Source organism: Actinia tenebrosa, unplaced genomic scaffold (genome assembly GCF_029948245.1).
Source record: "Actinia tenebrosa isolate PJP-AT-01 unplaced genomic scaffold, QUT_ActTen_1.0 PGA_scaffold2__45_contigs__length_23673736, whole genome shotgun sequence".
NCBI classification, from domain to species: Eukaryota; Metazoa; Cnidaria; class Anthozoa; order Actiniaria; family Actiniidae; genus Actinia; species Actinia tenebrosa.
Window position 1 is genome coordinate 19,324,859 of NW_028292579.1, and position 15,643 is coordinate 19,340,501.

Here is a 15,643-nt window from a genome sequence, read left to right on the forward strand (position 1 = left end):
TAGTCCGAGTCCCGGCTGGACCAACATTTTGCAAATGGTTAGTTTCAAGTGTCTCGGATGACCACTTTAAATATTAGTTCCCTTTCATCCACACTTCATCATTACTAACGAATATCGGAGGGACGTAGAAGAACCACTGAGGACGTAAAGAAACCATAGCGCGCAAAGGGTCAAGGGAAGTACAGGCATCCCAGCCACTTTTTAGGCAAATTTGATAGGAAATATAGGCTGTGCAAGTTCTAAATATAGGAAAATATAGGATTTTTCCCCAAAAATATATGCACTTTATAGGAGCTAAGATAGCTTTTCGGTGGCGTAACCAGGGATCTTGCAGGGAGGGTGCACAGGCAATGATTTGCAGAACTAAAAAGCCATTAAAAAAAAAAAAAAAAAAAAAAAAAAAAAAAAAAAAAACCCAAAAAAAAAAAAAAAAAAAAAAGGGGGCCATTTTATTTCCTTCGCCAAATATGCTAAACAGTGTAAAATATAAATGTATCAATCAGCAGTCGTCCTATTTATAGGAAATATAGGAGGTTTTCTTTAAATATAGGCTCTTTATAGGATCCTATACAAATTATAGGAAATATAGGATATATAGGAGGTCTGGGATGCCTGCAAGTAGGATAAGAAAGAGACGTCTCTCTTCTTTACCCTCTTTCCTTGACCCTTTGCGCGCGCTCTTAAAATAAGAGACGATTGGGGACGAGTCAGGTGTAGATATATACCAATAAAGACATCGATAGTGTTCTGTCAACGAGTATAATTTAAATATTCAAACCCTGATCATCAAGGTCTGAACGACTCAACCCTAATGTTTTCTTGTACATCTGTTCGCATGTCATATTTGCACCATGGTGCCAAAGGTTATTCTATAAAACACATCCATGGTAAGTCTGACTTTTTTCTCTCACATCTGTTTGCAAGTCATATTTGCACCATGGTGCCAAAGGTTTTCTACATGAACACTTCAATACTATTCTGAGACCTCTGGGACTATGGTAACTCGAACTTAACTTTGGAATCATTGCTTCATAGTTTCTGAAGCAAAATACCACAAAACTCAACAGAAGAGTTTATTATTTTGGAACTGCAGCTGAATAGACCTCTTCGGCTCTGACGTAATGTTTTCCCATTTCAGACCACATGTCATTCCCTAGAGTATCATTTCTTTGTTTGCGCTCGGTTGCACATGAGAAGACACATGAATATGGATACAACTCAAACAAAGAATCCTATTCTCAAGGGACTGACACGTGGTCTGAAATGGGAAAACATTACCCCAAGCCGAAGAGGTCTATTGATCGCTGCTATAACACAAGTAGATTGCAGATTTACATGTCCAGTGTATATATGCACCTAAAACACCCTACATAACCTCAACTGTGCTCAATGGCTAAAATCGATCCTCACAAAACTCTTGCAATAATAATTACTGATTTTCTTGAGTAGTATATCTGTTAAGTGGGGGTTGAATTGGGTAAGGGTGAAATGGATGAGGGTGGTAGTGGTGAGCCGATTGGTTGGGATGTATTCCCTGCCAGGGTTTGAGAGTTCATCGGGCTGGCTGCCTGACCTGAGGCCAGTCTCTGTTGTTCTTGTCTGACGACTGGATCTGCAGAGTAAAAACATTTCTTATCAGTGAAGACTGTTTTCGGATTCGAAAAGTACCGATTGTTACAGACCTCCTTGGCTCTGGCCCTCCCAGGCGTAAAGTTTCCCATTTCAGACCACGTGTCATTTCCTAGAGAATCATTTCTTTGTTTAACGGTTGCGCTCGATTGCACATGAGAAGACACATGAATATAAATGCAACTCAAACGAAGAATCTTATTCTCAAGGGAATGACACGTGGTCTAAAATGGGAAAACATTACGCCCAAGCAGAGGAGATCTATTACAGGATTCATTTACTCAGAGCTAGCCTAACCTGGTCCCAGAGATTTCTTTCTTGCAGGCTTAGCAATGATGCATAACAATGAAAAATACTGAACGATCATGTGATCAACTTCATCCCAAATAATATAATAATAACGATTAGTTCTTTCCTAAGTCTGATAGGCCTCATGCATTGTGGTATAGCTTGAGTACTAATAGTGATACCATAACAAGGTTGGGAATAGAGGCCTTTTGTGAGTTCGATAAACAGGATGCGGCATTCTGATCTAGTTAAGGTACAAATACATGACCAAGACATGATAAACGTAAGATGTTTGTACCCAAGCTAGACCACAATGCACTATGGTCGCTATCTCAAAAAATCTTTAGTATATTCATAATATTCTAAAGACGTTTGCAAGGTTAAAGTCCTTTGCAGCGTACAATTACTTACAAAAGTATGGGTGTTCCATTGCTTCTCTAGCAGTTAGACGTTCCTGGAAGGGATAACAACAAGAAGAAATGTCAAGCATGGAAGTCCAGACACACAACCAATAATGAAATATATAAAATCAAAAGTAGAGATGGTCTTAGTCGACAGGAGTGCAAGCCATTCAATACTTAAAACACAAGTGCTCCGAAAAGACCTCCAGGTTACTTCAAATCTTATTGAACCCTGAAACAACATTTGGACACGGCTAACTCACAGATCTAATCCTGAAACAACCTTTAAGCTGATCAAAGTCTGGGCACGGCTAACTCATAGATTGAACCCTAAAACAACCTCTGAGCTGATCTAAGTCAGCTCTATATCAAATCAAAAGTTAGAGATGGTCTTAGTCGACAGCAGTGCAAACCATTCAATACTTAAAACACAAGTGCTCCGAAAAGAACTCCAGGTTACTTCAAATCTTATTGAACCCTGAAACAACCTCTGGGCTGATCTAAGTCAGGGCACAACTAACTCACAGATCGAACCCTGAAACAACCTCTGGGTTATCCTTGGAATCAAGGGAGAGACCTAACAAACTCGAGACAAATGCACTTTCACTACACCATTCTTGATTCTTTATATAACTCACAGTCCAAGTTTAACTGAACAAATTTGAGGGTTGGGGTACTGGAAAGCCCAGAGTATAAGAAAGACCTAACAAACTCTACTTGCATGTTATGCTGAAGGCGATAGGTGAATACACTATGGTTAAGTCATCATCAACATCCCTCACAACTTTAAAGCCCCCAAATATAGAGTTGTGCTCTAACCTTGGGGTGGAGTCATGAAGAAATAAATTGATATTTTAGAAAATTGAGGCTGCGTGTATATTTTGCAATGCAGGGTGGTCATACAAAGAATAAATTCACAAAGACTAAGCAAGTGATACAGCTAGCATATAGAATCGATTCTAAAAGAAGAGCCGAGGACCAGAGAATGCTTTTTTAATGTGAAGTTAGTTATACAGAGGTTAATTCACAGCCCTATGAGATTAGCGGATTAGCAGCTTATGAGTTTGTGATCTGTTACTGAACCATACTTAATGAATTGACCCAATTCCTTGTTCTCCCATTTCAGACAACCTGTCATTCTCTTGAGTATCATTTTTTGTCTACCAATCTCTTTAGTACAATTTCTTTGTTTAATAGTTGTGCCTGAGAGGACTGCCACATGAATATAATAAATATAGAAGTTGCTACAAAAAATAATTTCTTTCTCAATGGAATGACAAATGGTCTGAAATGGGAAAACATTATGCTCATGCGAAAAGGCCCACAGGGGTGTAGCCAGGATTTTGCCTTGGGGGGAACCAAACCCATTTTCAGAACATCAGAAAGTCGAACTAATCATGTGACTACATAAATGCTTTGGTTTCTAAAGTATGAGGAAGGGGAGCGGGGCACCCTTGGCCCTCCTGGCTACACCCCTTGCTACTCCCCCTTCCACGCCCCTGCCCCATTAAGCTGGTGTACCTGGATATCATATCTTAGCAGCTTGTCCAGCAAATCAAAGCTCTCTGGACTAACAAGGTGTGCATTTTCAGTGTGTTCAAATCGTTCCCATTTCTTTTTTGAATGGCTGTAAGAAAAAGAGATTTATGAGAAGCACAATACCTGAATATCATATCTTAGGAGGCGATCCAGCAAATCAAGCGCTTCTGGGCTAACCAGGTGTTCATTTTCGGCATGTTTAAATCTTTCCCATCTCTTTTTTGAATGCCTGTGAAAGCAGCAAATAATAAATATTGCCACTAAATAGAATTCTCTTTGCACCATGGCTGTTTAGTGCACTGTTTTTTGCTCCTTTTTTTCTCCCTGAATTTCCTGCCTGCCCTTATATGCTATCTATCTATTTACTGCCTGCTGTTGTTCACACAGGGACTCATACATTGCTTATCTCATACATATATCACATATACTACCGTTAATTTTCTTTTGCTGTACTAATGATAAGTCTATAGATCCCTTTTTACTACTGTAGTTCCCTATCTGCAAGGGGGTCATAGCCTGCGTCACATCCGGAATTTTCTTTGTAAATATTATTCGAAAGAAAAGGCCATATGGAACACAGGCTAGGGGGTCAAAACAAGAAAACTCTTTTCCTGAGATTTGGAAATATTTCTCATGTACATGTTTTTCTTATATTAATTTTGTTTTGAACCCCAGATTGGCATAAAAAAGGAACATAGACCTTTTTCATTCAGAAGTCATGTTGGCTAATAAGATAGATTTTTACCTCATTATTCAAGCACTTCAAGATGAGTTTTAAAGGGCAGAAATAAAGGCTTTAGAAGGATGTTTGTGTTATTGACCTCCACTAGCAGACTCCTTTGCACTTTTTTTGTTTAGTTAATTAGCACCAATAGACGACTTTCATAACTCAGTTTTTTCAGATAGAGAAAATGAAGCCTTTTTACCAGAAACTATTAATGCTATCTGAGAAAATACTTCACGGAAACTAACTAAGAGTTGCCTCGTTTTGGTACATTTTCAAAACTTCAAATGCTCACATCTTGTAAAGGATTTATTAATTTAAGTAGAAACTCACACGCCTTATCTAAATCAACAAGATCAATGATTTAAAAGGGTTTTCACTCCAAAAACATTGACTTTTAATGTTTATGCAAATTAGCAGCAGCCAGTAATGAAAGTCATGTATTGTCTTATTATGTCAATTGTCTACTATTCTCATGAGGGAATACAAATTCAAAGCATCTTGGTAATGGGAGTCAAATGACGCTATCATGCAAACATCCAATTCTCGTGGAAATAAACATGTCTGCTGCATGACAAAGGTCTAATGAGTGACTACTAACGCATGCAGCAAGAGTAGAAATAGGCACACAAATACATGCAACTGCTTGCTTACCTCCCTAAGATATCATTGAACCTTGGGTCTAGTTCTACGTGGTACTTTTCAATGTAATCAAACAGGTCTTCTGTTCCAAGAACCTTGGCTATCCTTACCAACTGTAACATTATTAAAATGTCTTGTGTTAAACAAAGGTTTTAAGTCAGTAGAGTGATTTTAATTAACCCGTGAAAGAAAAATGACTATCACTTTTAGTTAGCAATAGTTGATAACAAAAGAGAAAACAATGGGTTTCGAGTCTACAGTAATGATGAAAAGGTAAATTATACACCATGAAAAAAATGAAAAAACTTACTGACGTTTCGGACGCTAGTCCTTCGTTGGAGTAAAAGGAGGGTTTAGAGTCTACTACTAACTATTATGCTTACTATTTTTACACGGGTTAGATTAAATCACTCTAATATGCACTCTTCGGGAACTTAGTGACACAAGTTTCAATCACTATATAGGACATAGTTGAAGTATAACAAACACTACAACACTGTTAAATTAGCTTGCAGTATTAGCACGCATCCATAATTCTATGGACTGCCCAGTGATGTCATTGTTAGAATGATTTTGTTAGAATGAAAGTAAATATTTCTAGAATAAACAATGAAATGTTTTAAGTTTTGTCATGTTATAAGAGAAATTTGCTTGTTCATGCATGTGTCCAACAAGTTATGGATGCATGTGAAAGGTCGCAAGGCACGAAAGAAGCATGAGAGTTGCATATTTGAGGCATAACTGAGTGCTATTTCTAAGTTCTGGAGTGCATGCTTTAAGCAACCTCCCAAGGGTATCCAGACCTCATGGACTCACTCTAAACACGGACCATTTCAAATAGGCATTTCCCATTGCTTGAATTACTGCAAAACATTGGTTCCTGTGATGTCAGAGCACTTGCAGGATTCAAACTAAAGACTTGAGAGTAGAGAACTGAGTGCAGTTACAGCGCTTCTCAATTACACGTGCGAAATCGTGATTTTTTTTTACGTGACATAATAGAGTTTTGGTGGACACCAATCAAAGAGTTTACCAGCATTGTTGGAAAACACAAATCTTTTAAGGGCACATGGCTATGGAATGTCTTGGAAATGCACTGATTGACGACCACCAAAACCTACTTCATCACAATGGCAAATTGTACGATTTCATGTGTGTGATTGTGAAGCAATGTAAATGCTACAGCATGCTAGACTATAGACCCCTTGCATGTGACTTCAAAATAGCTTAATTTGGAGTGAACAAAACCAGAGAATTTTAATCTCCTGAGAAATGGAAACCTGTTGCTATGTCTTCAAAATTGAGCCTTATTCTGACATACTGCAAGGGGTCTTTAAAAAAAGGGATAGTAATGGCAAGGTATTCACTATGTGCCCACTGTTTTCAACAGAAAGTCAAACAAAACTAACAATCATTTACCTGATCATAGTTGTCATGCCCGTGGAAGAATGGTTCTTTTCTGAATATCTGCAGCAAGAGAACATGATTCAGAATCATCTAGCTACAACATTAATTATTTTTCAATATAGTACAATTGCTTTGTTTCAACCAGCTGATAAAAGTCTTTGAATTATCTCCTTGTCTGCTCCGAATGGTGGCCAAACACTGACCACCATGCGCTGTCAACCAGAAAGAAACTTGCAATTCAGCTGATGAATATTCCGCACGAAACATGAAAAGAAGTGAAGTGAAAGCCAGCAATTCCTAAGTAGGATTCTAAAGGATCTTACCAGATCTTACAGATTTAAACAAGGGGATATGACAAAAGAAGCTAATTTAAATTAAAAAATATACTAGAATTCTTTCTGCCAGCAATAGGGTCATGGATGAGATCCTTTGTAGGAACAGGATCCTGGGTAGGATCCCGAGCATCCTATACAGGATTACATTCCTATGTAAGATATTTTCTTCATATACATGTATTATAACACATCAACCTTGTCTTTTTCCATCCAATTATAATAGGACGTTTGCATGATGCTTCGTGAATTTTCTTTCTTATTTAAATCTGTATTCCCTCATGAGAATAGTAAGACAATTGGTGCTAATTAACTGAAAAAAAAGAAACTGTGATAGGGAGTCTGGTAGTAGAGGTCATCGTGCAAACGTCCTATTATAATAGATAAAGACCACTAATAAATTACATATACATACCATGCTTGCCAGCATACAGCCAAAACTCCACATATCTAACGAATAGTCATATTCCTGATGATCAACTAGTAATTCAGGCCCTTTGAAGTATCGTGACGCTACCCGTACATTATACTCCTGGCCTGGGTGATAGAATTCTGCTAATCCCCAATCTATTAGTCTCAGCTGCAAATCAACCAGATAAAATCATGGGATGTTAGTAAATATTTGTTACAAAGAGAAGAATAAGTCAACATTTCTAGTATGAATTCAGGAATGAATTACAGTGCAACTACCTGTAACCGGGGCCAATTGCACCAGTTAGACAAGATTAGACAAGAGAACCAATTAAAATGTAGAATGAAAACAATACATTTCCAACTTTGGGTAGTGGAGCCAATCAGAAATCTAGAATGCATGAGAATTGTAATTTGACCCTGATGTTACGTGTAAACAACTAGATAGCCATCGTCATTTTCTCTGTGGGAATAAAAAGGTATGTCGAAAGGCTATTGTTTTCTGCTGCTTTCTGATTGGCTCTATTACTCAAAGTTGAAAAGGTATTGTTTTTTTTCTACAATTCGATTGGCTCTTGCTGTCTAAGTGGCCCCCATTATAGTAATTGCACTGTAAGAAGTTGATTTTTGCAGGCACAAAGGAAGTTACATGAGAACCAAGAGAAAACCCATTAAAGCACAGGATACAACGAAACAACTCAACGCACACAAACACTTTGAGAATAAAACTGGTGTCATCATACTTTTCATAACAAACATAATAAAAAATGTTGGTGAATGGCCTCGGTCTGTATACATCTTTTTCAAAAAATGTTGTTATCACCAAAGGTGATATAGGGGATTGGTCATTCCAAAATCCAAGAAATGACTTGCGTTTTTCATACTTATTCTTGTCAACAACACAGAGGTAAGTGTTAAGATATCCACTAACGTTTCTAGCCAACGAAACCATCTTAGACCCCAATAATTCAAGTTTAGTTGCATGCCTTTAATTCCTTTCCATTATAGAATGACCTAAGTGCCTATCGCCATTGGCGATGACAATGTTTTTTGAAATAGGTGTATTCAAGACCTCAGGCAAAGTTTTTCCCTATCCAGACCTCCTGGCTGGTAAATAACCTCAGTCTATATCCTACCGTTTGTTTTTCATGGTCTATCATGACATTATGAGGTTTGACATCTCTGTGCATGATTCCCATACTGTGCGAATAATCCAAAGCCTGTGAATGATTACGAAGACAATTAAAACCATGCAAATATGGAAAGAAATATATACTTCTGCAACACTTTTTTTGTTCAGGCAAAATAAAATTCTCATTTTGATCAATTAATGTGCAGTTATAGATTGTTTTTCAAATAGGCCCTTTGCAGTTAACGGTCACGTGTCTGTACTGGAGGGCAAAATTTATGTCTTTATATTAAATTGGTGATTTTTTTTAGGTACTTGTAAAGAACTGAATGAAAAGATGTGTATCCAGTGTGTTACGAAATGTAGTTTTATTACGATCTCTCAAAAAAGAAAGTTTGAAAGTAGAAAGTTTGTTTGCTCTCCAGTAAATTTCACCCATGGGAATCAAGATGTTCATTCATTTGCTCTCAGTGAATTAATCAGCACGTGATTGCTGAGCTGCAAAGGGCCTATTAGTGGGAAACATATAGTACTGGCTTTCATTGTGTAACATACGTAACACTGAAATGGCTTTCCATTGTCATTTAACAATTCCTCAAACCACAACGTGTAGTTTGAGTTAACATTAGACAAAGTCTGCTTATGGCAATGATTTTGTTAATGAAATTGGCTCTTATTTGTCTTTGCCAGTAGCATTTTTTAAAATTCTCTTACCTTTAACAGCTCATACAGATAGTATCTGATGTCAAAGTCTGTAAATGTTTGGTATAGTTGCTATGGTAATAAGAAATGAACAATTAGTTAATGTCTTGGATTTTTAAGAAGTAATATTACACTCTGATTTTCTACAATATTATAGAAATAGCTCGGATTTTATTTCTAACAAATACATAGTGTGCTAACTGTCCCAGAATTACAATTATTATCATTTGATACACCATTATTTTGACTACTATTAACATTAACATCCCTACTGTAACAAACTCTTACCTTAAAATCAGTGTTGTTAACATACTCGAAGATTAATGCTGGCGTTCTTGACTAAAGCAAGAAAGAAAAAAAAACCATATGAATTGTTGCATAAATGGATAACTATATACATTCAAAGATTAGAATAGCTATTTGGGTTTAATAAAATCAAAAGGAATAATCATTGTGGATATAGATCAAAGATTTTACTTATTCATTTGTCTCATGGCTGTCCACCCAACTGGCCACAATTGTGAGAAAAATGATTAAGGTTAATCTTTGATATTTGGGTTCAGATAACTAGAACAATCAAATAAACTACTGACAAAATTTCTTCACTATAGGGTTGCTATCAAATTGAGTCCTTTTGATTTGAGTTTTGATTTTTCTCCCAAAATCTTACAGCTATTATTCCATATTCTGCACACAAATTTTGTCGGTATCCAGTGATTTTGCCCACAGACAATTTTGCCCACATATAAATAGCCTATACAAACACTATTTTTTAAGTCATAGAAAGCATGTCTGAAAAAAAAGCCAGTCAAGGTAAAATGTCGTGAGTGAAATTGGCCAGTGGGCAAAATGACTGTAATAATTAATTAGGCCTAATTCCATTTTGATATAATACTTGAATTATTTAACTATTATTCGCCAAAGACGAAGTGAATATCGTGGAATATTTACCGAGACTGCGAGTCTTATTCACTGAGGCTGAGGTAAATAATTGTTTTAGTATAAATACACGGGTGATTCTTTCAAAAAAAGAAAAAAAAGAAGATAAAAGAAGTTTTTTTCCAGTATCAGCAACAAAGCGGTTGGCCGCCATTTTGGATTATCGCTGGAGGTGATTATCGTGTGATAGTGTGAGTTTTTTTTGACCAATAAGTGCGCAAGATTTTCAATAATCACCTGTGTATTTTTACTAAAATCCATTAGTCCATGAAGCTATCGAAACATTGTGGACACTAGAGAGATAATATTTTAGCCACATCTAGACAAGCCATTATACTTACAACAGGGTCCTTGACGACATCCAAGAGGTTAATGATGTTTGGGCCACCTCTCAAATTTTCCAGAATTTTTATTTCTCTTTTTATCTTCTTCTTTTTTACGGGCTGAAAGTAATAATACAAAATACAATCATTATTATACTCATCATGGGTGCAATGGGTGGTGTACACTGCTAATGCATCATCTTTAACCTCTGTGTGTCTGTATGAAGATAGCACGCAAAAAAAAAAAGATAAATGCATGTTGAACACTGTTACTACAGGAAAATGCTAGGGTTCAAACTATGCTGTAGTTGGAAGTCAACTACTTAAATCCAACTGGCCCAAATTTTGCTTATTAATATAGCAATATAGATTATCAAGAAAAATGGAAAAGAATTTTTAAACAATATTATATACGGTATCTGTTCATTTCCCTAAAACTATAATATCTGAAAAAGTAACAGTTCCCTAGCCAAAAACAGAAAGAAAAAAAAATTCCCTAAAACATATACTTGCAATTTTTTTTGTTTTTCTATTCTGAGTTTATAAAAGCTAAATGCCTTTTTTAAAGCTTAATCTTTTCCTATCAAAGCACCCAATTGAGACAGCTGATTAGAATCCTGCACAAACCACAATCCTACAAAGTCATCTTACCTTTAATATTTTGACTACCACTTTTTCATCATTTGTGATATTTATTGCTTCAAATACTTCACTGTATTTGCCTCTACCAAGTTTTCGTACTAGCTCATAATTGTCTTGTTGACTGCAATAAAGAAAGGAAGGAAGGAAGCAATGAAATCCTGTCACATCCAATCTTGCCTCTACACGTAATAATTAAATGAAAGAACATTCTAGATAGTGTATTATAACTTTTTTTTAAATACAATAATGGAGGCCCATTATTTTACATTGCAAGTCTTGTTTCACTAATCGAATGTTATAAGATATAACTTATTTAAGATTTATAATCATAATATGACGTTAGTAAATTAAAACAATTAAAGTGAGGTAACATACTGTAAAACTAGTTATTATGTAGCTTATGTTTTCCTGTTTCCCTAGTTTTTTTTTTTTTTATATATTCCACATTATTTTCATGGCCTTCATAGTATCTTTCTTAACAATGATTATTCTGGTTTAAATACCAAATTATTTCTATTTTCAATACGAAACAAATCGGTAGCAAAAAGCTTAAAACCTGAAACCTGTCCTAGATTTTATTTTACATGGTATTAGTCAGCATGAAGATTCAAAACATCAATATGATAACCAGATATATGACTACAGTACTAAAAATAATTTTGAAAGCAAAAATTAGACTTTCACTTTAAAGCTTAGAAACACCTAGAAATTTCTAATGCTCTAGGTTTTTTGTCTTGAATTGTATTTAGCATATATTCACTCTATTACATAACTGTTCCTAAGCTCTAAGAACCTCAGAATCTTCAATGACATTGACAATTTAATTAAGGAACATATTATAGACATTGTATTTTCCAATTCACTTGTTATGCTTTTTCTTTCCTTCAAGCAGGCCATTTTAATTGTATTTTTTAAATTACCTATTGTTTTCCAATTTCAGATCACAGGTCATTCTCAAGAGTATTATTTCTTTGTTTAAGAGTTGCACATGAGAAGACACATGAATATGGATTTGACTCCAAAAAAATCTTACTCTTAAGAGAATGACACTGTCTGAAATGGGAAACCATTATGCCTAAGCTAAAATGGTTTATAAATAAGACTAGCTCTAAGTAACAATACAAGACTAGGGTCTAGTATAATCCACATTATATGCCCTTAAATCTTGTCGTTGAAGATGTCTGATCAAATGAAGTAATGCAAAAGAAATAATTTTGTATATATTCCTTTATTTATATTCACTGAAGGTGTAGTGAAATATTGGAATATTTACAGAGACGTGAGTCTTCAAGCGGTGTGGTAAATATTTCCCAATATTCACTGAGCCTGAGGTGAATAATTGTTTTAGTATTTATAACACAAGTGAATATAATAAATAATGGAGGAAGATATATATACTAATATATAAGAATTATGCTGGTATCAGTGGCATCTGCAAAACAATTCTAAAATAAAATATTGAACATCTTGCGAAAGATGATATAAAAACAGAGCAAAATCCAAAGTTAATTACAATATAGACCAATGAATAATCTACTGTAGGTCTCTGTTTGAAATGCTCAAGCAATTTCTCTGATTAATTAATTACAATCCAGAAGACAAAGAATATCATAACCACTTCTGATATTAATGACAAAAAGGTAAATTATACACCGTGAAAAGATGAAAAAACTTACTGACGTTTCGGAAGCTAGTACTTTCATTAGAAACACTGACGCAGCTCACACTAGTTTTTAGCTAGTTATCACTTTTGATATTGCTTTTTTCTCTACCATCTTAAAAATTTATGGAATGCTCTGGATTTTATTAGAGGCTATGGAATTAATATTTATGGCTTCTTTACAATACAAGTTATTTAATTAATAATAAATGATAACTGCAGTGTGCAGTGCAATGATAATTGGATGAAAGGAAAATTGCCGATGCTGCTTATTGTATTGATGTTAGAGTTAAATCGTAACAAAGAGGAGATTAAAATGGTGCACGAGGAGTAAGTGCACCTGTTATTGGTGAATATGTTTAGTAAGATTCTTGTCCCTATGCATTGAAGTTAAAGAAAGAGGTCATAAATGAAAAGAAAAATTACTTAACTATGCAAAAATGTCATCATAAACAAGTATAAATTTAGAATTAAACATAAAAAACCTTTTTTTTCCCTCTTAAAATCTTAAAATTAGCAATAACCACAAAGCAAGGCTTTGAAATTTATAACAGATTATGAGTTGCTCCTAAAAATATCCATTTCAACCTAGCTAGTCAGACCATTTTTACACTCATTATTAAATTTATAAAAAGCTTTTAACAGTAATTTGCCCTTCTGTAAGTATATAAAACTCTAGAATTGGTGCCTAACTGGGTGACCACAAAAAAGCCAATTACAGAATCCAAAACTCTTAGTATATATATATAATTCTAGCTGCACATGAATTCATAGTAGCGTATAATTTTCATGTACTGTATGCCGACTCATTCTCAGGGTAAATAAAGTCGTTATTATTATTATTATAATTATTATAACTCAAAAATAAATATATAATTTTGAATATTAACCATATGGAAAGAAAATAAACCAAACAAATACAGCAAAAAGGGAAAGAGTACCAATCTATACATTTTGGCAGTGATGGCGGTGATGACAATGACAACGACAACAAAACTCAAGGTGCAATCTACATGTACAGCTGTAGCACTGTATATCTTAGAATCAGCATTGGACTAAGAATATCAGGATCATATAAATATACTTTGTTTATGTATATAAACAAAGTATAATTTGATATATATACTTTGTTTCCCCTGCAAAGCTGTTATTTTCTCTACAGCTCTATGATTTCTTATTTCAAGAAGTAAAAATATATACTACTGTATTTTCTTTTTCCATGAATAAGACGAGAAACCGAAATCTTATCTTGAAAACTTGCAAAATCTCAAGATTCTTAATGAATGCTACTTTAAATTTAAAATTGATAAACAAAAACATGAGATTGATTAAATATTAATAACTACGAAAAAAGCAACCAAGAATAATTCAACATGAAATACAAGCAACTGTTTTAAAAAAAACACTAAAAAATATTCGCAACGCAGGAACATGAAAACCCAAAACAATGAAAATTTGCGAAATGATTTTGTGTTGTATTTGTTTGTAAATATTGATTTTGCTTTTGCAGGATTTATTTTGGAAAGGCAAAACACCTTAGCAACAAAACAAAATATTTTTCATTTGGAAGAGTGAAGATTTTCTAAGTTTGCAACAGTCAACTATTTAGGCCCCATAACCCATTCTGTAGCACCCCACATCTAACATGCTTTTGACAACGTTGACCTTCATTTCAACAATCCTTCTAAGATAAATTTGATACACACTTTTTGCCTTGAATAGCACTATTTTTGGTAGAAATGGGGTTTCCGTTTGGCTGAATACACAAAAAGGAACTATGACATTTTTGCCATTCCAAATATTCAGCTGTTTTCTACAAGAATCTGTGGGTTTCTTAGGGTTGTGAAATTTCTTGTTTTGGGGAGAACATCTCATGGACATTATTTAATAATATAGCATGTGGAAGAAATTATTATCTCATCGAAGAGGAAAATAAAACAGGAAGCTTATGGTTTTGTCACTATAAAGCGATTCAATTCCTTCATCATTCAGAATAACTTTAACACATTTTGTTGCTCATGTTCACTGCTGTTCAACCCAAAAGGATGGGAGACGCAGTTTATTTATTTCGTTGGCGGCCTGTACATATTTACTTTTTATTTGAGGAGGGAGTACTTCAGGTCTTGATATGCTTAGCGCCATGCTTGTACGCTTGTCACAATTTAAAGAAGAAAGTACAAGTTCAGGTCGAAGCTCGTTCATGATGCACAACGTCCAGCAAAAGGACGGACTTTATACACTATCCTCCCTCGATAACAGACTTAATCGTTAAATAAAACAATCATCGTAGGTAATAGTGAAGCCTCTAGCAGTTTACTTACCCCCATTCTATGACATGAGACTCGTAGTCCCAGTATTCTCTTGGGCGATGGACGTTCACGTCGGCGTACACTCGCGCTCTTGCAGTGGCTGATGACATACCAGAAGTCAGCTTTAGCTGCTTTCTAGCCAATAAACCGAGGCTAAAAACACCAAAACGATGCGAACCTAGAATAAAAAATACCATAAGTTATACCTGAGCTACAATTACCATCCAACATTACGATTTCTTTGGACAAAAAAGCGATGCTTTGCACACTAAACAGTCCTTCCCTATCCAAAAAACTCAGGTCAAGGTGACTTCATAAAAGCTAGAAATTAATAAATTTAAGCACTCTGTGCTCAAAAATACCTATAAAATCGTTAGTATGATACTTGGTAAGGATTCTAGTGTGATAAATGGCAGAATAAAGTTGATATTTACCCCAGAAAACTGTCGTAAAGTGAGCCCAAATCTTGGCTTGGTATGGCCGCCTCGCGCATCGAGAAAGAAGAAGAACCGGTGCCACATGGGAATGAGGCTATGAGACTGGACGGGAGGTCTGGAACGAGGCCA

At 35.2% G+C, this 15,643-nt stretch overlaps 1 protein-coding gene across 2 annotated transcripts; it reads right to left on the reverse strand.

The window, feature by feature from the left end:
* Positions 1 to 745: 745 nt before the first annotated feature.
* LOC116296898 (casein kinase II subunit alpha) lies at positions 746 to 15,595 on the reverse strand. 2 transcript variants are annotated; one of them, XM_031705008.2, is made up of 13 exons: positions 15,512 to 15,595; positions 15,090 to 15,255; positions 11,118 to 11,229; positions 10,485 to 10,586; positions 9,493 to 9,543; positions 9,217 to 9,276; positions 8,510 to 8,593; positions 7,378 to 7,542; positions 6,643 to 6,690; positions 5,236 to 5,336; positions 3,840 to 3,945; positions 2,329 to 2,371; positions 746 to 1,612 (listed from the first exon to the last, which is right to left on the reverse strand). In XM_031705008.2, the coding sequence occupies exons 2-13, from the start codon at positions 15,185 to 15,187 to the stop codon at positions 1,458 to 1,460; spliced, it is 1,125 nt and encodes a 374-aa protein (XP_031560868.1). In that variant the 5' UTR covers positions 15,188 to 15,255; positions 15,512 to 15,595; the 3' UTR covers positions 746 to 1,457. The 2 variants fall into 2 exon arrangements, with proteins under 2 accessions (XP_031560868.1, XP_031560869.1); XM_031705009.2 differs by lacking the exon at positions 3,840 to 3,945 and adding an exon at positions 3,981 to 4,086.
* Positions 15,596 to 15,643: the final 48 nt, after the last annotated feature.